The sequence below is a fragment of the Delphinapterus leucas genome, unplaced genomic scaffold, assembly GCF_059928025.1.
Source record: "Delphinapterus leucas isolate spDelLeu-1000000601 "Yukka" unplaced genomic scaffold, BTC_Dleu_Yukka2 spDelLeu_asBTCV2_sq25, whole genome shotgun sequence".
Lineage (NCBI taxonomy): Eukaryota > Metazoa > Chordata > Mammalia > Artiodactyla > Monodontidae > Delphinapterus > Delphinapterus leucas.
In genome coordinates this window covers 17,680,305-17,704,296 of record NW_028322234.1, presented here as the reverse complement: position 1 = coordinate 17,704,296, position 23,992 = coordinate 17,680,305, and the positions used below count along the sequence as shown (strand labels likewise).

Here is a 23,992-nt window from a genome sequence, read left to right as displayed (position 1 = left end):
TTTCATCCTCGCAGCATGCTGGCCCCCTGGATACACACAGCCCACCCCAGTGGTACCTCCGTAAACCCCAAAGATTCCTGGACACGTGGGTGAGCTTCCCCCTGGCTGGGGGTCCCAGGAGAGTGTGGAGAACATGGACAGCTGACCAGGAGGGCCTCGGGGGGCTGGGTGCCTATGACCTCCCCTCCGCAGACCAAAGCCAGCCTTCCGAGGACATAGCATGCCTGGAAGCAGTAAAGCCTGCTTTCAGAACAGCTGGAGGCTGTGGCACTTCTGGGACATGTCCAGCTTCATGCCTTGGAGGGCCATGCTGCACCTGCTGGTCATCTTTTATGGGTCAATGGGCAGGGGCGACAAAAATGTTTAGAAATTACTTAACACTAGTGGTGTGTTTCCTTTATTATTTTACTTTATTTTGAACAAGTTTTAGACTTACAGAAAAGTTGCGAAAATTGTACTTCGAGGTCCTGGATGCCCTCCACCCAGTTTCCCCTAAAGCTAGCATCTTACATCACCAGGGAACAAGGATCAAAGCAGGACACCCCAGGTTAGCGGTGTCCAGGGTGCTGGGGTCGGAGGTGATGGAGGGACAGGAAAGAGGGCCACCAGGGGGGAGCTGAGTCCACATCCCAAAGCCTGACATGGACCAGGGACCCTGCCCAGCTAAATGTCCCCCTCCTCCCCACATCTCTGGGCCCAGTCACCCCTCCAGATTCCAGCCCTGTTCTTTGAGACCAGTCTTGGCAGAAACCCAGGCCGCAGGCATCTCCAGGCACCATAGGCCACCCCTGGGGGGACTCCAGTCTTGGGACACAGAGGGTGCAGGTGAATGGTTTTTTGGAGGGGTCACTTCTGCTGATCTTTGCACCCTGGATCAGCCAATGTCACTTCTTACTCCTGATTTGTCTTTCATTGACATGGGCCACCTGACAGCAGAGAGTAGGGTCCATCCAGAGGGGAGGGACATCGTAGCTGTGGCCGTTGCCCCCCAGAGTCCACGGGAAATAGACCCTCGCCACCAACCCCCTTTGCTTTCCCCTGTCGGAACTGAGGGCGGGTGGGTATAGTGCCGGGGCATTGAGACCTGAGGACAGGGGAACCAACCTCCCAGACCTACAGGTGGAGAAGGGGTCCTTGTAAGGGATGTTTCCTAGCCCTTGAGGAGGAGGGGTTGGCGCAGGGGCCCAGGCCTGAGGACAAACCTGGCCCCCCAGCTGCAGTATGGTCTTCTTGGGGACGCGATCGCCCTAAAGCCGTGCGGCCAGGGGGGCGGGGGATGGCGCTGCATGGGGTCCAGGTGCAAACTGGCACTGCATAAATGCAGGGGGCCCCTTGGGGGAGCTGCGGGCTCTGGATGCACAGTCCCCGTGCCCTTGCTATGCGCACCTGGGGAAACTGAGGCTCAGAGAGACCCGCGGACCCCTAACCCCGCGCCGTGTTCTTCTCTCAGAACCCGTAGGCAAGCCCAACGCGGTGAGATGAGCGCGATGCCTTTAAAGGGGCGCGGCCCTCCTAGCGCGACCTCGACAACAACAACCCCATTGGCCGGTGGGCAGGCCGAGGCCACGCCCTTCGCCTTCAGTCCCTAGAATTCTATTGGCCCAGCGCCAGGGCCCGGCCTCCCGCTCCAGGGGAGCCCGGGCCTAGTGCCGGTTTCGGTGACGCAAACGCGTTGCCGGGCAACCGGTCCCGTAGCGGGCAGAGGGGCCCCGCGCCAGAGCCAGAGCGCAGGCGCTGCAGCCCGGGTCCCCAGGGCACCCAGTTCTGCCGTCCACGGCGTCCCCCGCCGCCGCCCCAGGCCGACGGCCACCCCAGGGCAGCCGGCGATGGGCCCCCCGGGAGTCCCCGCGACTGGAATGAGGAGGAGGCGCCCCGGGGAGGGCATGCCTGGCGGGGGTCACGGCGTGGGAACGGGCTGGGCGCCGCTGGCGTCTCGCTGCAGAGGGCGGGGAGGGTTCAAAGGCGCCGGGTCACACGCCAGGCAGCAGATCGGCTCGAGCATTTAGCAGCACAAGCAAATCAGACCCCGGGGGGGGACATTCCTGGAGGCTGGTCCCTGCGCCAGCTCCGTGGTCAGGCAGAACCCCCCTCCTCCGGCCACAGCGGCCTCTGGGGCCTTTGGCAGGTCAGCAGACACCGGGCCCAGGAGTCCAGGCTGCGAGGCCCACTGAACACATCGCCCCTGTCCCCAGCCCCATCAGGGGCCCTGGCCGGGAAGCCGGGGTCGGTTGGCCTCCTCCGGATCTGGCTGGACTTGCCTCATTTTGCTCATCTGCTAAATGGGAACTCTGGGATGCTGCGGGTGTTGGTGCCTGTATGAAACTCCTAGGGCCGCTGTAACAAGTTGCCACAGATTTAGGGCCTCAAAATGACAGAAATTTAATCTCTGACAGTCCTGGAGGTCAGGAGTCCGACTCGGGTCTCACGGGGTTGAATCCAGGTGTGGGCAGGGCTGGTCCGGAGGCTCCAGGGGAGCAGCGGTTCCCGCCTTTTCCAGCTTTTAGAGGCTCCGCATCCCTGACTCAAGGCCCCTCCTGCATCCGCACAGCCAGCAGCGCGCCTCTCCCGTCTCGCTCTGCCTCTGACCCTCCCGCCTCCCTCTTATAAGGACCTTGTGATGACACTGCCCGACCCCTAATCCAGGATCACCCCCATCTCACGACCCTTAATCTCATCTGCAAAGTCCCTTCTGCCACATTAAGGTTTCATATCCACAGGTTCCAGGGAAAGCCCCCCACCCTCCTCAAAACTAAGGGCTCTTGTACGTGACGCCCAGATCACTGTTGGGGAGAGGTCAGCTGGGAGTGGGAGACCTGGCTCCCTGAGAGCCACCTTGGGTGTCCACTGCCTTGGACATGGAGGGAAAGCGGGATGACAAGCCAAGCGCCCCATCCCCAGTCGCAGAGTGGCAGCCATTGGCCGTCAGTTGGGCCAGCACTGCTCAGCCCCCGACCCCACCCCCACCCCTCCCTTGGGGACTTTCAGTGACTGACCCCTGGGAGGCTACACAGCCGCCACCATCACAGCAGAGTGGGCCGCACGGCTGCAGACACCCACAGCCAGGCAGGCGGGCCAGCTCCGAGCTCCTGGCCACACCCGCCCCTGCTTTCCCTTCTCCCTGCCCTCTCCCCACCCCCACAGAGGACAGCGGGCCTGGCTCCGTCCCCAGGACTGCTGAGCCACTGGAATGGAGCGGGCTGTGAGTCAGCCAGTAGGAAGGGACACTTACAGCCACTTGCATCAGATGTTCCTGCTGCTGGGCCCCACGGCCGGAGGCCCCAGCCCAGCAAGGGCCCAGTGATGACTCTGCCCATGACCCTCACTTATCTGGGGACCTGATAAGACCGGGAGCTGGTGGTTCCTATTTCTGGGGGTCCAGACAGGTGGGAACATGCAGAGAGGGCACAGGCCAGGCTGGGCTCCAGCCCAGGATTCCAACTCTACCTTCCCTTTATGCTCACAGTCACCCAAGCACCGAGTGCTGACCCGACCCTGATTCTGACACCCTGATCCTAGCTCAGAAGCTGCGCTGGGATCTGGCTCCTTCCATAACCTCTCAGTGCTTTAGGGCCAGCCCTGTGCCCGCTCTGAGCCTAAGGTGCCCGAGGAGAGGAGGGAGGGCCCCAACCCTCCCCCGCGAAGGCATGGGCTCATGAGGATACTGCAGAGGTCCCAGCACTGGCCCCAAGCACGGGCTTTACCTCCACTCCCACCTGTGCACAGTCTGCCCTACACAGACACAGGCTCAGTGCCTCTCTAAATGTGCACAGACACACATACACACACCCCGATCTGCTCACACTCACACACAATCACACCAAACAGGTGCCTCTTTTTAATGTTGGGAGACAGGGACTTCCCTGGTGGCGCAGTGGTTAAGAATCCACCTGCCAATTCAGGGGACACAGGTTTGAGCCCTGGTCCGGGAGGATCACACACCCGTGCGCCTGGAGCCCGTGCTCCACAACGAGAAGCACTGCAATGAGAAGTCTGCGCACCGCAAAGAAGAGTAGCCCCCACTTCCCGCAACTAGAGAAAGCCCACGCGCGGCAACAAAGACCCAACACAGCCAAAAATAAATAAATAAATAATGGTGGGAGACAAAGGTCTCACCATTACCCCTTGGTAAGTTTGCCAGATAAACTAGAGGACACCCATTTAAATCTGAATTTCAGATAAACAAAGAATAATTGTTTTGGATATACTTACGCATGGAATATACTTATGCCTGGGAATTATACTGGAAAGTTATTCATTATCTGAAATTCAACTTTTTTTTATAATCTTTTTAAATTTTATTTATTTATTTTTGGCTGCTTTGGGTCTTCGTTGCTGCATGCAGCCTTTCTCTAGTTGCGGCGAGCAGGGGTTACTCTTCGTTGCCTTGTGCGGGCTTCTCATTGCGGTGGCTTCTCATGTTGCACAGCACGGGCTCAGTAGTTGTGGCGCAAGGGCTTAGTTGCTCCGTGGGATCTTCCCGGACCAGGGCTCAAACCCGTGTCCCCTGCATTGGCAGGCAGATTCTTAAGCACTGCGCCACCAGGGAAGCCTTGAAATTCAGCTTTAACTTGGCGTCCTATATTTTTATTTGCTAAATCTGGGGGCTCCACCTGCTGGGTTTCGAGGCCCTGAGCTGTCCTGGGGTCCCTTGGATGCTGTCCAGGAGGTGAACTCTACACGACTGAGGCCCCAGGATGCCAGGGCTCTGGCTGCCCAACCAGACCCAGGGGAAGGTGGTCAGAATGGACCCCACCCAGCCAGCCAGCCTGCCTTCTGGCTCATAGGAGGTAAGGGGAAGCAGAGGCCCTAGGGCTCAGCATCATGTCCTGCCTGGTGTCTCCTCTGGGGTTTGGGGGAGACCATATACAACATGGGAAGAGAGTCACCTTGCAGAAGGGAGGGGCTTCTCAGAGAGCTGATTCTCTGCCCCTTTGGCCTAAGGCTTGCCAAGCCCCCTCCATGACTGGGGTGGAAGATGGGGGCCAGCACCCCTGTCCTCCTGGTCCCCTAGGGTATCACAAGGGAAGCTGGGGTAGGGGAGGGGAAGGCCCTGGAGCCAGGGAATTGCTCCAACTGCTGCAGAAGACTTGTCCTTCTTTATCAGGCCAGCGCCTCCCAACTCCAAGTCCCCCAGAGCAATCCTGAGCCCCCTTCTGCAGCTGGCCATCTCCCATGCTATCCTTTGGGTGGCGGGAGTATCCTTGCCCTGGATTCTGCCTGTCCTGCCCACTGCTCTGTGTCGTCCTTCGCCCTGCTGGACCTGCCCCTCACTGTGTCACTGCCCCAACCCCGAATGCACTCCGAAGGGATGGAAGAAACTGGCTGGCAAGAGGAGGAGGGGCCGGGGCCCAGGTTTTCTGGCTCAATCGCCCAGTGTCAGGTGAGACTCCTGGGGCCCAAGGTAAGGTAGGCAGCGTGGCCAGGCCCCCAGCTACCTCCCAGCCCCTGGGCGCCCAGCACCTCTGGGAGCTCGGCCTGTACATGAGGTCAAGGAAGATGACAGAATTGGCTGCGTCTGGCAGCCGGCCTGTGGCAGGACAGCGCTGAGGCCCCAGAGCCAGCAGGCCAGGCACAGAGGTCCCTCCGCTTCCCCATTCCCACTAGCAGTACCCTACCCCCACCTAGTGCGGGCCGGGCTGGGGCTGGGCCTGGCTGCCTCGCCCTGGCTACCACAGCCCAGGCACCCACAGGGGCCCGCACCAAGGCCAATCCCACTTCTCAGCCCTGGGGGCTTAGGTGCCTCCTGAGGGCTTGGGTGAGTCTCCAACCTGTCCTGTTTCTGGGGGGACGTGTGGCGACTGTATGCATATGCCTGTATGCACCCATGGATACACACACACATGCAGGCACTCGTGTTTCCAACACAGAAGCCCATGTGTGTGCACACACACGTATGGTCCCTACCCTGGTTGAAGAGCCCGTGTGTGCACCAGGACCCCTCCCAGCACTCAAACAAGTGCTCCCTTGGTGGCCACCCTCCTCACACACGGGGTGGGGGAATGGCAGGACTCAGTGCCTCCAGTGGGCAGAAGCAGTGGCTCTTACCTAGGGGGTGATCCTCCCCCCAGGAGATGCTGGGCGGTGTCTGGAGGCATTTGTGGTCATCATGACTGGGGGGGCTCCTGGCATTGAGTGGGTGGGCATGCCACTCAACAGCCCACAGTGCCCAGTACGGCCCCGCACAGAGAATGATCCAGGCCCCAGATGTCAGCAGGGCTGGGTGGAAGGACCCCAAAGGCCCAGGGGTCATCTTCCCATCTCTGAGCTTCCTGTTTCCCAACCTGTGGTACTGGGCCCAGGAAGGGACCATCTGTCCAGGCTGTGTGAGGGTAAGGCAGTTCCTCTGAGCAGCGCCCAGGGCTGGATGGTGCTTCTGGCTTTGGGGAAAAAAATCTACCCCCACCAGCTGGACTCCCAAATCATGCTGCCCAGGAACTGAGCTCGGCTGGACCGAGGAAGATGGCCTTGAAGCAAGACCTCAGTTCATTTCTATTCCCTGAGGTCAGCGTGACCGGCCACCCCCATGGATACACACACGAGGATGGACCCAGCTAAACACCCGCACCAGGAGATAGATGTATCACAGCCACACACCAGAAATTGGGTCCCCTTCCTGTCTGATCTGAACTGCGTGCCTTAGAAAGATATGTCCACGTCCCAACACCCAGAACCTGTGAATGTGACATTTGGAAACAGGGTCTTTGCAGGTGTGATCAAATTAAGATGAGGTTGTACTAGATTAGGGTGGCCTTTTTTTTTTTGGTTGCATCAGGTGGGATCTTAGTTCCCTGACCAGGGATCGAACCTGTGCCCCCTGCACTGGAAGCACAGAGTCTTAACCACTGGACCTCCAGAGAAGTCCCTAGGGTGGCCTTAATGCAATGACTGGTGTCCTTAGGAGAGAGGAGAGACACAGACAGAGAAGATGGTCCTGTGACAATGAGGCAGAGTTGAGGTGATGAGGCCATGAGCCAAGGAGCACCAGGGATTGCCAGCAACCGCCGGAAGCTGGAACAAGTAGGAAGGATCCTCCCCTATAGGCTTCAGAGAGGGTGTGGCTTTGCTGATGACACCTTGATTTCAGACTTCTGGGCTCCAGAAGCAGCCTCAGGAAGCTCAGGCCTTACCCAACCCCTATACGCGTGCACACAGACATGCACGTACGCACTCACACATGCTTAAATACATCCTTTCTTTTCAGCACTATTCAGTGAGCACTTCCTTTGTGTGTGCCAGGCCCTGTGCTGGGTGCTGGACCAGCAGTGCAGGGATCTGGGCTTTCTCAGAGCTGGCCTTCTGGCGAGGGGCATCTGTACACACCCATGCCATCCAGAAGCACATGAAGACCTGCAGGTGACGGTGTACACACAGAGAGGGACAGCCCGGTAAGGAGAGGGGTGGGGATGATGAGGAAGGAGCCTGAGGCTTCCCCTGGGCAGGCAAGTCCAGCAGCCCCACCCCAGCACCTGGAGCCAACGTGTGTCCACAGACACACACACACACACACACACACACACACGTGTGCACGCACACACACATACACATACACACGCACACGCACGGGGCAGGGGAGGGCTGCGGGCTGGCCGGGGAGCTCCCTGCAGGTCCCTCCAAACACCCCAGAGCTGGCTGAGGTCAGGCCTTACAGCTCCTGTGGCCTGAGCTGTCGCCTTGGGGGGCAGCACAGAAATAGAGGTAGCCTAACAGGCAAGGGGACGGTCCAGCTCAGGCCTCGTTGGGGGACAGTTGGGGGTGGGTGGTGGGAAGCCTCTGAAAGAACAGGCTGGGGCCTGGAGGAGAGGGAGGACAGTTCACTCCGCAGGCTTGTAACACTAAGAGTCCAGACACGGGTCTGAGGACCATGCACCACTGGGCTGCGGGGACAGAGAGCTGACTGATTCTCTCAGAGCCTGGGTCAGGGGCCCCAGCCAAAATGGGGTTGTGTTTTGCCTCCTGTCCTGGTCGCCCCCACCCCTTGGGCTTTCTCTCCATCAGGCAGGCGAAGCACTCCTTTGCAGGACTGAAGGATGGTCCTTCACAGGTCTGTCCCCACCCCCTAATGTGGTCCCCTTTCCCAGCCAACAATCACGTGAACTCTTGGGAAGCAACCTGGGGAGGCAACTGGGCCTATAAGCCTGTTTGGGTGCGCCTGCACGACAGCTGGGGCCAGGATCGGGAAGCCCAAAAAGAGAGCCATGGCAGATCCTAGAACAGAGATGCAAGAGGGAGCCATGGCAGGTTCTAGAGCAGGGGTGTCGCCCAAAGGAGTCAGTGTATTCTAGGCCCCGGCCGACAGACCGCGGTTGTTGCCAGAGGTCAGGGCCGGGCTTGGGCTCAGTGTCAGGGTCCTGCGGGCCTCCCGGAGCCTCCGGCAAACCTGCCCACGCCCGCCAGGATCCTTCCCGGGTCCCGCCCCCCGAACCCCGCGCACCACACGGCGCAGGCGCGCAGACACGCCCCGCTGCCAGAGCGGCCTTCCAGTCCCGCCCCCGCCGTGCGTGCATGGGCGGAGCCATGAGGGGCGGGGTCTGCGTCGGGGCGGGGGCGGGGGGCGGGGGGGGGGGGAGGCGAGCCTGGCCTATAAAAGTGGCGGCGACGCGGCCCGCCCGGCTCCTCTTGGCGGTGGCGGCCCTGGCGGAGGAGTCCGCGGTGGCGGCAGCGGCGGCGGCGGCGCTGTTCCCCGCGCGGTCCGCGCAGCGGACTCCGGGCTGCGCGTCTCGGGCGGCGGCACTGCGGCCCCGGCCCGAGCCCGACCCCGGTGAGTGTGGCCCAGCGACCCCGGCCCGACCCCGACCCTGACGCGGAGAGCGGGCCCCACGGAGCCTCGCCGCCCTGGCCCGGGCTCCCGGCGCGCCGGCCGCGGCCACTCAACGCCCTCCTTTGTCTGCTCCCGCCCACAGGGTCCCCTCACCGGCCGACCCCCGCCCACGGGCCGCCCCCCGGGCCCCGCGTCCCCTCCCCCGCTGGCGGGGCCCGGACAGAAGATGGTGCAGAAGAAAACAGCCGAACTTCAGGGCTTCCACCGTTCCTTCAAGGTGAGGGCCGGGTCGTCTTGGGGCTGCCTCGGGCTGGACCACCCGAGTGGCCGGTGGCGGGACGCGGAGCCCGCCCCCCAGGATACCCACCGGGGCTCGTGCCAGCTCCCCACCCTTCGCCTGGAGCTGCCCCAGCCTGGTGTGCATTGTCGGGGGGGGGGGGGCGGTGTCAGCAGGCCACAGTCCAATCTCAAGCACCCTGGGACCTGTCGGGTCTTTCTTCTAGAAGCCCCTAACCGGGTTGGGGACCCCTACATATGTGTCCCCTGCCGACCCGAGCCAGGCATGTGCTGGTATGGTGAGCAGGGGGGAGTTCAGTAGGCCACAGTCAGTCCTTAGCGCCCTGGGGCCTCTGGGGTCTTTCCTCCAGGAACCCCGGGCAGGGCTGAGGGGCGTCCTGCCCGTGGGGGCCCCTGGCTGTGTGTCCCCTGCAGAGCCCAGCCGAGTGTGCACTGCTGGGAACTGTCAGCAGGCCACAGTCCGGTCCCCAACGTCATGGGGCCTGCGGGGGTCTGCGGGGCCCTTCCTTCTGGAACCCCAGGCGGGGCTGCAGACCTCCCCTACACCCTCCTGGGTGGTCTGCAGAATGGGGCAGTGGACTGGATGCCCTTCCAGCCCAGCACCTCCCAGACACCCCAGGCCCAAGGCTATTTCCTGTCGGAGCAGGAAGTTTCTGCGGCAGGCCCCACTGCTGTGGCATGGGGCTGCCGCAGTTCTAGTCTCAGATGAGTGAGCCTGGGGGGGGGGGCAGGCAGGTGCTAGGCAGGGACCCCACAGGGCCTGGCCCAGGGGACACAGTGATGTCAGCGGCCACCCCACCCCGCTGGCCGCGTTATGTAATGGCTTCCCTGGGCCTTCTTGGGCAAGAACCTGTTGCCCTCTAGAGAAGGCAAGACCTGGGTGTATGTGCATGTGTGAGTGTGTGAGTACGCGCGCGCCTACAGGCGAACTGCACACCAGGGTGGGAGGAGCGAGCTGAGACTGTTTGGGTTAAAATTCCCAGGCCCGTCCAGCCAGCCTCCTGGGCCAGCGCCCCACCCCTGCCCACACGCCTGTCATCCTGGCTTCTCCCCCCAGGGCAGCCACAGCCTTGGCACGTCCAAGTGTTCAGGGCTGGGCGGGAGCAGGGTGGACTTGAGACGTCACTGATGGTGGTCTGTCCCCTCTGGGGGCTGGGTGGGAGCCGAGATGGGGTTAGCGCGTGGGGCTGGCACAGTGGCCAAAGCAAAGTCGAACTTTCTGGATGGTTCCAGCCACCTCCTGCCAAGGCCTGCTGACTGGAGGCCCACAGCCAGTCCTGGGCCTGGCCTGGCAACACTGCCTGGTACTATGGGTTGGCCTCTGCAGGCCGTGCGAGAGCCCAGCGCTGAGGTGGGAATGTGGGAGTCCTGAGGGAGTTGGAGGGACACTGGGCCAGGAGTGCTGGCTCTGAGGTGGCCCTCCTGGTGGCCAGAGGCCGGCCTTGCTACGTGTCTCCTCCCGTTGCACCCCAACCTTCCTCGGGCTGCAGCCACCTCCCCCCCTCAGCCTGGCAGCAGCGTCTGCCAGGTGTCTCTGATGTATTTTTCCTCATTTCCACATTGGACAGTGGAGCCTTGGGCAGCGTGGGCATTTGTCTTAGCACCCCCCGCACGTGGTGACAGGGACACAGGAGCTGGCATGGCTAGTGTCCCTTCACCTTGGTGGCTTGGCCGCCCCTTCTCTCCAGGGTCCAGCTCTTTGCATTGGAGGCTGGCACAGGGGTGTGGGGTCGGTGACAGGCCCCCTGAGGTCCTCATGCCTTTACGTGGTCCTTTCGAGTCACCCTTGGGTGCTGGTCAGGCTCGGAGCTGAGGTCACTAGGCCGAGGTGAAGTAGCTGCTGAGGGCTGCCGCTGGCCCCGAGCCTCACGTCCACCCACCCTCCTGATCACCCCCACGTTGCCACCCTGGGGCCCCTCCTTCTGGGAGGAGGGAGTCACCTGGCGCCTCCAGACGCCCCTGGACTGAGCCTTCTCAGAGCGCTGACTGCCGGTAGTGGCACAGCCGTGTGCCTGGCTCCCCGGGGGTGCCGGACCCCTGGGCCGGCAGAGGCAGGTGCTGGTGGAGGATCCTGCGCCGACAGGCTGGAGCGCCGCCTTCCTCCCCTCCCCCGCCCGCTGGCCTCCTAGCAACTATCCGCAGGGCCCACGCCTGTTTCTCAGCCGCTCCCTGTGACCTCTGCCTGCCCCTGTGCTGCCCGACTGGCTTCCGGGCCTCCCGTCTGCAGGAATCTGGCCTGGCCCCTTCTGCTGTTAGGCCCCTGGGTATCTCCCTGGGGCTCTCCCGGAGTTCCTTCTCTGCCAGATGGCCCTCCTGCTGGAGCCCTGCTTCCCCTTGTCCCAAGGCCCAGAGAGAGGCAGTGACTTGACCCAGGTCCTCCAGCATCAGAGCTGGAGCCACTGCTATTTGTACAGGGCCCCCACGCCCACCTGAAGCCCTGGCCACCTGGACCCCCAGGATTCAGGGAGCTAAATGAGAGCAAACTCCTAGAGAAACACGGTGGGGCCTCAGAGCCTCAGCCTTAAAGCCTCAGCCTCGTGCGTTGCCGGGGGCTGCCAGTCCTCACGCTGGATCCGCAGAAACTGGAGGAACCCCAGCTGCCTTCGTTCCCTTGTTAGGATCCCACGCACCCCCACCCCAGTCCCGGGGGCTGTCAGGTGACCTTGAGCAGGCCCCTCCTTGCTCAAGGGCTGTTTCCTTAGCTGGACACCGCGGCCTGTGAGGGGCTCCATCCTGGTGTGTCTGAGGGTACATGGGACAGTGCGGCTGTGGCCGGGCGAGGGAGCGGCCCAGTGCTCACGCGGGAGACCGCGGGTGCCTTTCCCGTGATACCCCGGAGCCGGGTCCCAGCGTTGCGGAGCTGGAAGCAGATGAGCGAGGCGGGTCGGACCAGGAGAGAGGCGCAGAGCTGGGGGATGGGGCGCATTGTGGGCGCATCAGGAGCAGAGGTGTGGTGGCGGGAATCGTCTCGGGCCAGGAGGTGCAGTGGGGACGAGCGGACAGTGAGAGGCAAGGAGGGCAGTGGTGCCCCATTACACAGAGGGGAGACTGAGACCAGGAAGCCATGGGAAAGCAGGCAGGGCCACCTGGCTGGGAGCCCCGCCTCGGGAAGCCGCTGACTCACTCCCTCCCACTGGCTGCCCTGCGCCTTTGATCCCTGCGCCGCGGCAGGGGCGCAGGCGGTCAGCCATGCTGTGGTGCTGGCCCCATCCTGCAGGTGAGCAAACCGAGGCTCAAAACGTGGCCTGGTGCCCCACGGCGACTCAGGCCTGGCCTGGGAGGCGGCACCCCCTCCCCTGCCTGCGTCTGGCCTCTTCCCATACCACACCCCCTCCCCAGAGGCCCCGAGGGCCCTGGGCTGGGGGTGAAAGGTCCATTTCCTTGTGGTCAGGCAGAGCCAGGCTTTCTGCTCCGCAGCGTGTGGACGTGGAGACTGGGGCACTCTGGGTGCAGCTGCCCCGCAGGGCTGGGGCCTGAGCTCTGTCCTCTCCTCTCCTGCAGGGGCAGAATCCTTTCGAACTGGCCTTCTCCCTAGACCAGGCCCACCACGGGGAGCCTGACTTCGTCCTGGAGTGCCCGGCCCGCCCTGGTGAGGGGCTGGAGGGGAGGGCGAGCCTCTGGCGGTGGCAGAGGGCTGGGCCACCTCCTGAGCCAGGCGGGCCTCACCTCCAGCTCCCCCTGCACAGATATGCCTGCAAGCCAGCCCATCGACATCCCCGATGCCAAGAAAAGGAGCAAGAAGAAGAAGAGGTGCCGGGCCACCGACAGCTTTTCGGGCAGGTTCGAAGGTGAGTGGGGCCGGCGGGGGCAGCGGCGTCGGGGAGATGGGCCGGCCCAGGGTGGCTCTCACTGGCCCCCTGCTCCGCAGACGTCTACCAGCTGCAGGAGGACGTGCTTGGGGAGGGTGCCCACGCCCGTGTGCAGACCTGCGTCAACCTCATCACCAGCCAGGAGTATGCCGTCAAGGTGAGACAGGCCCCAGCACCTGGGCGGCCCCCTCGCCCCTCCCCAGCCGTGCCTGGGATCTGGCACCCTCCAGGGGTGGCAAAAGGAGGGGAGCTGGCATTTGAGCTGCCGGACTGGCAGGCGGGGAAAACCAGTGTTTAAAAATGGCCTCGAGGCTGGTGACTCAGGCCACACCTGGGAATCCAGGTCAGCCTGGGCTGAGCCCCCAAGTCCGGGTGGGAAGTGACAAGGGGTGGCCCCGCTGCACAGGTGGCCAAGGACCTGGTGCCAGAGGGACCGCCGAGAACTGGGGGCTTCAGTCAGAGCTGATGCTCACCTGCTGGGTCACTCGGGCCAGGCCCCTGTCCCCAGGGATGATGAATGCTTCCCTGTACTGGTTACAAACATTGAAACGCAATGCCCTACTCGGGGCCCTGGGGGAGCTGGGCATCAGGAGAGACCAGGGAAGGCCTGCAAGAGCCTCCTGCAAGCCCTGGGCCGCCTCTGACCCAGTGTGCGCCTGCGCAGCCTGCGTTGCCTGGCCGGGCGTCAGACCCTGCGTTCCAAAAAGCCTTCCAGGCTTCCCTCGTGACCCTGCATCTGGGCTGGGTGGGGTAACGGGAGGCTGGCTGCCCAGGAAGGAGGGCCAGGTGCACAGTGGCAAGCGGGCTGGCCCGGAAGCCTCAGGCCCTGGTGGAAGCGTGGTGACCAGGGTGGCTGTGGTCCCCACCCCCTGGGAGCGACCAGGTTGGGTGGGTGATGGTGCCATAGGACTGCACACCTAGCAGGCGTCAAGCACGTTCTGCACGGTCAGTGTCCTCCTTCCTAAGGCCCTTGCTGGGCAGCCTGGCTTCTGTCACTCTGACGGACGGGGAAACCAAGGCTCAGAGGGTTGGGTTAGTTGTACCGTGTGTGACCCCTCAGAAGGCCGTCCCCTCTCAAGAGGGACCGCTGTCTCCTCCGTGGAGTGGGGGGCCCTAGCCACATTCCCAAGGGATGGAATGAGATTCAGGTAACTCCAGGAGGGCACGGCTGCTGGCATTATCTCAAGGAGCCCTGGAATCTGGTGGTTCTGCCCCTCTGTGGGGCAGGTGTATTTGTCACTAGACAGGTCGGACAGTGGTGGGGTGGTGGCCGAGCCCCAGTGACCAGTGGATGTGCGTGCCCGCCTGCTGCTGGAGCCTGGCCAGTGGAGCATACCACGTCCCCTCCCCCAGGCTGCTGGTGGGCCGGGAGCCCCGGGCACAGTGGTGACCCAGGCTGCCCATCCACCTAGTGAGAGGGGGCCCTAGGTCCAACCTGGGAAGAGGTTCCCAGGAGGTGTGTGCGGCCTGGCTTTGCTGGGAAAGAGCTGGCACGCACTTTTTTTTTTTTTTTGGCACGCGCTTTTTGACCTTCCCTCTCTGGGAGCGAAGCAGCTCACCCCAGGCGGTGGGCCCAGAACCCTCCTGTCCTTAGAGCTCCTGGGTGCCAGAGGGGTGTGGGCGCAGAGGCGTGGGCTGGTTTCCTGAGGCTCTGGGGTCCTGGGCGGCTGTGCCCACTGACCTGGCCTGAAACAGACTTGGGCTTATGGGGCTGGGGCATCTGTCCAGACTGGTTCCCAGGCAAATGGGATGTCTTGGCTGGCAGCCAGGCGCCCCCAGGCCCCTCCAGTCCCCTGGGTGGTGTGTGAGCCAGCACAGTGGCCCCCAGTCTCCTGGTCAGGGAGAGCAGGCCGCTAGGCTAAGGAACCTGCTGCCCTGAAGGAGTATCTTGCAGGGGCTCCAGGCCCCAAATACACCCCAAGCCTTGTGGCAGTCAGGGGCGGAGAGCTACCGGCTCCTGTCCCGCTCGCCCCTCCTGTGATGCCTCTGGGGAAACACATTGCCCCCAGTTTGTTCTGACACCACAGTTTTGACTTCCAGTAAATTCTGGGCCCCCATAGGATAGCTCCACTTTCCAGAACTTCAAAATCTAAGCTCTGACGAGCTTCAGGCGTGACACAGGGGAAGTTTCTGACAGGGGAAGTTTCTGGCAGGGGAAGGGGGGCGGGTCTCAGGCTGTAGGGGGTCTGGCTGACCCAGTTGGTGTCTGTGTGTGTGTCCTCCCCCCGCTGACATTTCAGATCATTGAGAAGCAGCCGGGCCACATTCGGAGTAGGGTTTTCCGGGAGGTGGAGATGTTGTATCAGTGCCAGGGACACAGGTAATGTGACCTACCCTCACCACAACACTGGGCCCCGAGCCATCTTTCAGTGGCTGAATGGGCCCGAGTGCCTCATCACCCCCAGCAAGCACTTAGTGAGCACCCACAATGTGCCAGGCCCTGTGCTGGGCATTGTAGGTGGGCCCAGTGGCAGGCAGGCTGACAGTCCAAGGTGGGCAAGGCGGAAGCAGGCCCGTGGCCCCGGGTGCAGCCTTCCTGTGGGTAGGTGGGGTGGAGAAGGCGGGCCACTGCTGGGCAGTTCTGTGGCTGCCCACAGGCCTGAGGAAGCCTCACTCCTCCCCCACCTCCCTGCTCCCACCCCAGGAACGTTCTAGAGCTGATTGAGTTCTTTGAGGAAGACGACCGTTTCTACCTGGTGTTTGAGAAGATGCGGGGCGGTACGTGGGGCCTGGCAGGCTTTTCCATCTGATCCTAATGGGCCGGGGGTTTAGGGCCACCAGGGAGAACCTTTCAGGGGGGCCTGCACATCAGAGGGGCCTTGTGGGGTCCACACGCCAGCTCAGGTTGGAGGACTCTGGACCCGAGGAGGCTGGAGTAGGGGCTTCCCTGCCAGGGTGGGGTGGGTGCTGGCCGCTGGGCAGTGGAGGTGACCCCTGTGTGTTCTGCTCCATGGCCTGGCCCAGGCTCCATCCTGAGCCACATACACAAGCGGCGGCACTTTAACGAACTGGAGGCCAGCGTGGTCGTGCAGGATGTGGCCAGCGCCCTGGACTTTCTGCACAACAAAGGTGAGTGGCCACTCTGCCTGCCCCAGGGGTCCCTGGGTGTCTAGCCTTGCGCCCAGCCCACCTGCCCAGGACTTCTGGAAGATGTGTCCACCCACCCACGGACCCCTGACCCTCCCTTGTGGTTCTTGGTTCTCCCTGCAGGCATCGCCCACAGGGACCTAAAGCCGGAAAACATCCTCTGTGAGCACCCCAACCAGGTGAGGGGCACCGGGGGGTGGCCTTCCCTGCGGGCCAGGGCCCCCAGGGTCGGGACGCCACCCTCACAGCCCCTTCTGACCCCGCCTAGGTGTCCCCGGTGAAGATCTGTGACTTTGATCTGGGCAGTGGCATCAAACTCAACGGGGACTGCTCCCCCATCTCCACCCCGGAGCTGCTCACCCCGGTGAGGGCCTGCGGGGTCAGGGCGCCCCGAGTGGGGTGCGGGGGGGGAGGGGTAGCTGGCAGGGGTTGGAAAGGGCGGGAATGGCCCCGAATCCGGTGCCAGGCTACAGTTGCATAACCTCGAGGTGCGGAGCCTGCTTGGCGGCTCGGGCCTCGGAACTCGGGCTTCCGCTTAGCAACAGCCGCTGATTGGCCGGGCAGAGCGGCTGGGCGGGGCCGTGGTCGGGCGCGGTGAGGCTGGGCGGGCTCCCGGCACCTGTTGATTGGGCGGGGGTTGGGGGGCGGGGCCGAATCCCTCAGCAGCCTGTGATTGGCCGGCAGGGCGAAGGCGGGGCTGGCTCCCTCAGCAACCTGTGATTGGTCGGTCAGGGCTGTCTGGCTTTGGGCTCCGTGAAGTCCCTGTCGGGGCGCCCCCCCATCCCCCCTCCACGGGCCCTGACGCCCCCGCTCCCGCCCGCAGTGCGGCTCCGCCGAGTACATGGCCCCGGAGGTGGTGGAGGCCTTCAGCGAAGAGGCAAGCATCTATGACAAGCGCTGCGACCTCTGGAGCCTGGGCGTCATCCTTTACATCCTGCTCAGCGGCTACCCGCCCTTCGTGGGCCACTGCGGCAGCGACTGCGGCTGGGACCGCGGCGAGGCCTGCCCGGCCTGCCAGGTGCGAGTGGGGTCCTGCCGTGCACCCCTCCCCCGAGCACCGCGTCTGGCCTGCCTCGGCATACACACACACACACACACACACACACACACACACGTGCACCCTCACCCCTGCCTGCCCAGTGCACCCCAAGGCCTGGTCCATGCACACACCTACCCCCCACCCTGGAGGACCTGGCCTGTGAACCCCCCTGAGCACCCCTAAGGGCCTGGCCTCCAACCACTGACAACATCCACAGGCCACTGCCGGCCTGACCTTTCTGGGTTTCCAGAGGCTCGTTGGGTTCCCCAGCCCAACAGGAGAAAGCAGTCAGGGGTCAGGAAGTTGAGGTGGGGCGAGGCCTATGGTTTGAGGTGGCCAAGTTCCAGCCTTCTACCCACCATGTGAGGCTCAGGCTTCATGGCCTGATCCCCCCAGAGCCTGGCCGTCCAGAGCCACCCTTCAGTAAATCAGGCCCCACTTGAGCAGAGCCCACCAAGTGCCTCCCCGAGTCCACTCTCTGGCCCAGCCTCCCAGCCACCCCCAGTTGGGTGGGTCCCTGCCCTCCTTGGCCTGCCAGAGCCCCTGGCCTTGCCAGCTGAGCTCAGGGCACTTTCCCCGACCCTAACCCTGGGCCCAGGTCACATGCAGCTGGTGGAGGCTGGGGGCCCTGACAGAACTTGTCACTCATCGGTACTCCTCTGGGTCCAGGCCTGCCAGGCGTCTGCGATGTGGACTCAGCCCTTGCTGGCTGCAGCTCACCCCACCTTCCATGTCCCCTCCAGAACATGCTGTTTGAGAGCATCCAGGAGGGCAAGTACGAGTTTCCGGAGAAGGACTGGGCCCACATTTCCTTTGCTGCCAAAGACCTCATCTCCAAGCTCCTCGTCCGTGACGCCAAGCAGAGGCTGAGTGCTGCCCAAGTCCTGCAGCACCCCTGGGTGCAGGGGGTGAGTGGGAGCACCAGGGAGGCCTGGGGGGCGGCTGGCCTCCAGCCTCTGCCACTGGGCTGGGGTGACTCAGAGCACAAGGGTACGACAGCCCTAGGCAGCTCAGCATCGAGACCCCCCCAGAGCGGGCAAGGGCGCAGCAGGGAGACCCCCCACTGCCTGCTGGCCAGGTTGGGTTGGGACTGCAGGAGGTGCTTCTCAGTGAGTCACCAGGCCCTGTGTCCTGGAGGCGCAGGGGCCTCTTCTCACCTGGAACAGAGTGTCAAGCTGAGGTCAGCCAGGTGGCAGGCGGGGGCCTGCCACCCCCCGTCCAAGGCTCTGTCCCCACCAAGCTGAGAAGACCTTGCTGTTTCTTCTGCCCAGTTGTCCTGGCGGGGCAGATGCCTAGGCCAACAGGGCAGGGGGCTTAACAAAAATACAAGTTGGCACTGTGGGGAGCAAAGACTGGGGCCCCACTGTCAAGGCAGATGGGCTGTTGGAGCGGGCTCCCAACCCCTGCTGGGAACTGGGGCAGCTTTGGTGAGAGGCAGGCCCCGCCCATCACGCGGTCTGGCAACGTCCACCACGCTCACCCGGCTCGGGCCGCGCCCCTCCCCCCAGCCTGGCTCGGTTCCCGGGCAGGTGCACCGCCTTAACCCCCGGTGCTGTCGCAGCCAGCTGGGCGCCCCGAGGCGGGCGGGCTCTGCTCTCCAGCCTCACCTCTCCTGTCTCCTTGCAGTGCGCCCCGGAGAACACCCTGCCCACGCCCATGGTCCTGCAGAGGTGAGGCCCGTGTGGGATCTCAGGCTCCGAGCGGGGAGCCCCGGGTCCAGGAGGGGGCGCTAAATGTTAAGATGTTTAAAGAAGATTACACGATCCTCTTTCAGTCTTGGCGGGGGAAGCCGTCCAAGCGCTTGGGTGTCCTTGTACTGGGTGATGAGTTTGTGACCCCACCGCGAATTCCAGTCCGCCGGCCCCTCCCGCCCCCCTGCGGAGTCTGGGGCTTCCTGGGGCGTGCAGCCCCTCCCCCAGGGCACTGCACAGACCCCGGGGGTCCCGAGGGAAGCAGGGGGGACGGGCCGGCGGCTACCTCCCCCTCCTTGCTGACCCCCCACCCTGTCCCCAGGAACAGCTGCGCCAAAGACCTCACTTCGTTCGCGGCCGAGGCCATTGCCATGAACCGGCAGCTGGCCCAGCGCGAGGAGGACGCGGCCGAGGAGGCGGGGCAGGAGCAGCCCGTGGTCATCCGAGCTACCTCACGCTGCTTGCAGCTGTCCCCGCCCTCCCAGTCCAAGTTGGCCCAGCGGCGGCAGCGAGCCAGCCTGTCCGCGGCCCCCGTGGTCCTGGTGGGAGACCACGCGTGATCCTCTCCTTCCCTCTGTACATAGGCCGCCCCTCCCCCGTCAAGTCTAAAGATTTTTTTAAGCTATTGCCCGCGGGTGACCAGCGGGCTGCCCTCCCCCGGCTGGATTCCGAGGCGCTAAGCTCAGCTCGGGGGTCTTTTTATATAAGGTTTTTGCTGTTGGGTTTTTTTTCCTGTTCCCCTCCTTTTGTTTTTTTTTTTCCTTTCAATGGTGTTAAACGCAGAGCAGGCGCTCGGGGAGGAGAGCGGAGGGCCTGTGGCTGGGTGGGGCCCTCCCGCCGCCCCGGCCCGGCCCGGGATGCGCCGGGTACTGTGAAGGCCGCTCCCCGCCGCCCGCGTGACTCAGGAGAGGAGGGCGTGGCGTCTCCCCGAGCCGGCGGGACCTCGCCGCCCCCCTCCCCGGCCCTCACAGTGTTTTCAGGGACGGGTCGACCCCCACCCACCTCCCCTCGACGAGACGGTAGCTCCTTCCCTCCCCTCAGACACCCGGGCGGGCCGGGGGCTTCTCACGTCTCCCCTGTCGCAGGGCGGGGCCTGGGGGCAGGCGGGGTGGCGCCGCCCGCTGGAGCCCCCGCCGACTGACAATCGGGGCTCCCTCGAACCTTGACCTTAAGCTGCCCGGGGCCCCTCCCCTGGCCTCTCCACTGGGGAGTGCCCACCCGCGAATGGGGGCGCCAGAGGAAGCGCGAGGAGCCGGACAGGCCCCCGTCAGCCGACGTGGGGGTCCCGCGGACCCCCGACCCGGGCACCCGAGTGCCCCTTCTCAGGGCTCAGTCTGACCACGGCCACGTCCTGCCCGGCCGCCCCTCGGGTCTGGCGTGGAAGCTCTCTCAGCCCCGTCCCCGGGGTCTCGCGGGACACCCCCGCCACAGGGCGGTGTCTCTGTTCCGCCCACCTTCAGGAAAAGGCCGCAGCTGCCGCGCCCCTTCCGCCCGCGCCTGAGTCAGACGTCGCGTGACCCGCCGGGCTGGGGAGACTCTGACGCCCTTCGTCCTCGGGTGGGAGACTCTATGCAATTCACAGGCTTCCTTTTCCACGTGCACACGGGCTTCTGCCGGGGTTGGGGGCGCGGGCAGCCGCCCAGACCGCCCTCCGGCTCCTAGCTGTTTGTCCTGTCTCGTTAGTTTTCCAGAACATCAGCTGACTTCCCTTCCCTGTTCTTGACGAATACTTGAATGTGGGGGGGGGGCGGGCCTCGAGGCGTGGGGGGCTCGAGTGCCGTCTCTGCGGTCCCCCGAGTCTCGGAGATTGTCGCCGTCCTTGGTGGCTGGTGGGGGGCCACCGCCCCGTCCTGCCCGCCCACCGATCTGTGGACTGGCCTTTCCAAAGACTCCGGGGGTGGGGAGGCCACCCCCCCATCATTTCTCGCCCATCAGTGATTCCATGTTTCGCAACCGAGGAGTCTGCCTTTTTGTAAAAAAGAAACAAATGGACTCTCGCCCGCTGCAGGCGCCATGGCCATTTTACTCCGGAAAGCTGAGCTGTGAGCAGCTTTTTTTTTTTTTTTCTTCCTCAAAGGTGGGACAGCCACTTCCTCCCCCACCCCTGTCACAACGACAGTGCGGCCCGGAGGACTGGTCAGAACCGTTACTGTGAACGAGCCTGGCGCTGGGGGGAAGGGGGCACAGCAGTGTTTCAACGTTAAGATGTGTAAAAAAGACAAAAAAAAGAACTCAAATTTTTTTAAAGTGGGGGAAAAACGTCCAAGCACTTTAACTCCACTGTACCAGGTGAACTGATACAGCTCAGAAGTTTTCCTTTACACCAACTGTCAACGCCGGTATTTTGTATTCTGTTTTGTAAGGATTTAATAAAAGTCATAAAAACTAGTTTGCGCGCCCGCACCCCGGTTTCTGTTGCCTTGCGACGAGCTGCCTCAAACCTAGTGGCCCGAAGGCATTTTGATATTCCCGGTGATGCTGTGAGTCACCGATTCAGATGGGGCGCGGGTGGGCTCGGCTTCTCTCTGCTCCAGGACACCTGGGTCCTCGGCTGGGAGAGACTCCTCATTTGCAGGTGTGGGCTGGGCTGGCACCAAGGCCGGCTCGGCTGGGAACGAGGGCCAGGTGCCCACACGTGGCCTCCTGCGTGGCTTGGGCTCCCTCGCAGCATGGCCGGTGGATCTGAGCGGCCTGTCCTCAGAAGCCTTCCTGCATCACCTCCCCACGTCCGAGCTTAGGTTGGGGTCAAGCGAACAGCTGTCCCAGATCCAGAGGGAGATGGGAAAACAGCTTTGTGTGGGGGAGGGGCGCCTTTGGACAGCACAACCTAATTCGATAAAACCCGGTGTTCCAAACCTCCCCCTCATGGCTGGCCAGCCTCCCTCTCTAGACTCCATCTCCTCAGCCATGATTAAGTTCTTGCTGTAGGCAGGGTTTTGCTGGACAGTCCAGGGCTGACTTCAGATCCTGGGGGGGGCATGCTGGTGGAGAGGGAGGCGGTGGGTCAGGGAGGGCTCCCTGCAGAAAGGAGCCAAAAGGGGGTGGCAGTGGAGTCCAGTGGTTAAGGACTGCTGTGCTTGTCAGTTTTCTCAACTGACAACGGGGATCTGAGAGGAGCCAGGTGAGGAGGCCAGCAGGTAGTACAGCGAGAGGGACAAGAAAGAAGTAGATGTGGTCGTCTCTGAAGGGCCTGGGGTGGGGAGCAGGCAGTCCCAGGGTGGGCCAGTCCAGGTCAGCCCCCGGAGCCTTCTGTATCTGGCTTCTCTCACTGAGCATCACGTCCTCGAGGTCCATCTGTGTTGCGGCGTGTGTCAGTGCCTCACTCCTTTACATGGCTGAGTGATTGGTCCATCATCCGGACCACACTGTGTTTATCCATCACCCATCGATGGACACGGAGGTTCCCGCATTTTTGAGTTGTGAGTCATGCTGTGAACATCAGTGTACGTTTGTCCGGTGGTTGTTTCATTGCCCCTGGGTGGACACCCGTAGGAAGAAAGTGAGCAGGGTACGGACCCCATCAGATGCCATTTTGGGAGGACTGTTCTTGTCACCAGGTGGAGTGTGGGCTTTGGGCCCAAAGGACCCCGAGAGCCATTGTCACCCGTGCAGCCAGTCCAGTGAGGGCTGACGGGCCTGGTGAGGGTGGAGGCCACAGAGCGCACAGATGCTGGGTGTCTGCCAGCGCCCGGGACAGCCTGCATGTTGGCGGGGCGGCAAGAGGGGGGCTCTCCGGGCTGTCTAAAAGGCCTCCTGGCAAGGTGTATGCGCTAGGATCCCCTCTCCTGCCCAGGATCCCAGGTTCGCCAGGTGGCACCCTCCCCAACCTGGCCCTTCCAGAGGAACCTTCAGGCACACCTTGGAGCCTGGCCCTACCGCTGAGCGCCTGCTAGAGCCCTCCTCTCAAACCCCGCAGTCCCCCTCCCAATTCCTCCAGGCCCCGCCCCGTCCCTTGCCTGGCCCGGTATATGTGGGGGGAATGGGGTGGGTGCCGCATGCCAAGCCACCGCCCTCCTAGGTGGCACCGAGCTCTGCCCATCCCCTCCAGGCCCCGCCACTGACCTCTGCCTGCCCCGTGCCGCCTGCCAAGTTGCAGCTGCCAGGCACAGCTTGTTCTCGGAGCTGCCGCTGTACATTTGATGTTTGCGGTTTCCTCTTGGCCGATCCCGCCCCTTCCACGTCCCCTGGAGGAGTGGCAGGAAAATCCCGGAGCCGGAGGAGCTGAAGCCTTTCCCAACTTGGCGACCGTGGCCACCTGTCTGCACCTCAGTAAACGGGGCTCACGGGCTCACGGCAGGTGCTTCAGCTGGTCCGGGGCATCTGCAAACTGGATCTGTCACCCAGAGATCACGGCGAATCACATATGTGATTCTGGAGCTGCCCTCCCCCCTGCCCCGCACACACAAGAGGGCCACACATGCTGATGTACGGTGTTAAGAGTAGGGGAAACAGGGCGAGTATCTGGAAACTTTGTACTGTCTTCGCCGTTTTTCTGTGAACCTAATAGTGTCTTTTAAAAAAGAGATTTTATTTTAAAAAATAAAGTGAACTAAAAAAGACACAGACACAAAAGGCCACGTAGTGTGTGATCCCACTTATGTGAAATGTCCGAACAGGCAAATCCACAAAGACAGAGAGTGGATTGCTGGTTTTCGGGGGCTGTGGAGGGGGTGGGGGTGACTGCTGATGGGCACTGGTTTTCTTTTGGGGGGATGGAATGTTCTGGAACTAGAGGTGATGGTTACATAGCTCTGTGAATGTACTAAACACCCCTGAAGTGTTCATTTTATTTATTTTTTCGCCACGCTGTGCGGCAGGCAGGATCCTAGTTCCCCGACCAAGAATGGAACCCGTGCCCCCTGCATTGGGAGAGCAGAGTCTTAACCACTGGACCACCAGGGAAGTCCCTGAAGTGTTCATTTTAAATGGGTGAATTTCATGTTCTGTGAATTTCTCCTAAATAAGAATGAAAAAGATGACGGGACCGAGTCTGTGTTGAGTCTGGTACACAGTGAGTGCTCAATTAATGCATGGAGGAATGTTTTATCACCAGCACAGGTGTCTCCGCCCCAGAGTGTAGGGATTTGTGCAGGTTTTGTTCCCGCCATTGTCACCAGTCACCAGCCCAAGTCCTCCCTGTGGATCATATCCCATCTCACAACCTCTTTCACTGTTCCGTCTCAGGAAACTGCGGCCTGTCCTGGTCTTAGACTCACCCAGAAGGAGGAGAAACTGGTTTAAAGCGAAGCCTGATGAAATCAAGTCCAACGTGAGGAAGGACTTACCCCGTTGGTGGAAGCCTGCATGGGGT

At 62.7% G+C, this 23,992-nt stretch overlaps 2 protein-coding genes and 1 long non-coding RNA gene across 7 annotated transcripts in view; 2 read left to right on the top strand and 1 right to left on the bottom strand.

Annotated features, from left to right (window-relative positions):
- Positions 1 to 7,769: 7,769 nt before the first annotated feature.
- MKNK2 (MAPK interacting serine/threonine kinase 2) lies at positions 7,770 to 19,441 on the top strand. 5 transcript variants are annotated; one of them, XM_089905733.1, is made up of 14 exons: positions 7,770 to 8,041; positions 8,901 to 9,035; positions 12,557 to 12,644; positions 12,742 to 12,843; positions 12,924 to 13,021; positions 15,105 to 15,184; positions 15,509 to 15,582; positions 15,829 to 15,933; positions 16,075 to 16,130; positions 16,220 to 16,315; positions 16,775 to 16,969; positions 17,734 to 17,898; positions 18,617 to 18,660; positions 19,010 to 19,441. In XM_089905733.1, exons 1-14 carry the CDS (start codon positions 7,934 to 7,936, stop codon positions 19,239 to 19,241), a joined length of 1,578 nt encoding a protein of 525 aa, XP_089761859.1. In that variant the 5' UTR covers positions 7,770 to 7,933; the 3' UTR covers positions 19,242 to 19,441. The 5 variants fall into 5 exon arrangements, with proteins under 5 accessions (XP_089761859.1, XP_089761858.1, XP_089761861.1 ...); XM_089905732.1 differs by having other exon boundaries at positions 7,772 to 8,041; positions 19,004 to 19,440; XM_089905735.1 differs by lacking the exons at positions 12,557 to 12,644; positions 15,509 to 15,582 and having other exon boundaries at positions 7,773 to 8,041; positions 19,004 to 19,440.
- A 1,472-nt stretch (positions 19,442 to 20,913) lies between these two features.
- On the bottom strand, positions 20,914 to 23,064 carry LOC149744095 (uncharacterized). Its single transcript, XR_016391537.1, has 2 exons — positions 22,744 to 23,064; positions 20,914 to 22,155 (listed from the first exon to the last, which is right to left on the bottom strand). It is a non-coding gene; the product is annotated as an uncharacterized LOC149744095 (long non-coding RNA).
- A 62-nt stretch (positions 23,065 to 23,126) lies between these two features.
- BTBD2 (BTB domain containing 2) overlaps positions 23,127 to 23,992 on the top strand; it is a 40,033-nt gene continuing 39,167 nt past the window's right edge. The window contains exon 1 of the mRNA XM_089905730.1: positions 23,127 to 23,990. Within this exon, the coding sequence (XP_089761856.1) occupies positions 23,986 to 23,990 (5 nt within the window). The 5' untranslated portion in view covers positions 23,127 to 23,985. The remainder of the gene's footprint in view (positions 23,991 to 23,992) is intronic.

What these genes read in the sequence shown, in the direction of transcription:
- MKNK2 (XM_089905732.1), top strand. Translation starts at nt 7,934, where the DNA reads ATGGGGTTGTGTTTTGCCTCCTGTCCTGGTCGCCCCCACCCCTTGGGC. An exon ending in AGGCCTGCCCGGCCTGCCAG is followed by an intron (nt 16,970 to 17,733) that starts GTGCGAGTGGGG and finishes TGTCCCCTCCAG; the next exon opens with AACATGCTGTTTGAGAGCAT. An exon ending in ACGCCCATGGTCCTGCAGAG is followed by an intron (nt 18,661 to 19,003) that starts GTGAGGCCCGTG and finishes CCCTGTCCCCAG; the next exon opens with GAACAGCTGCGCCAAAGACC.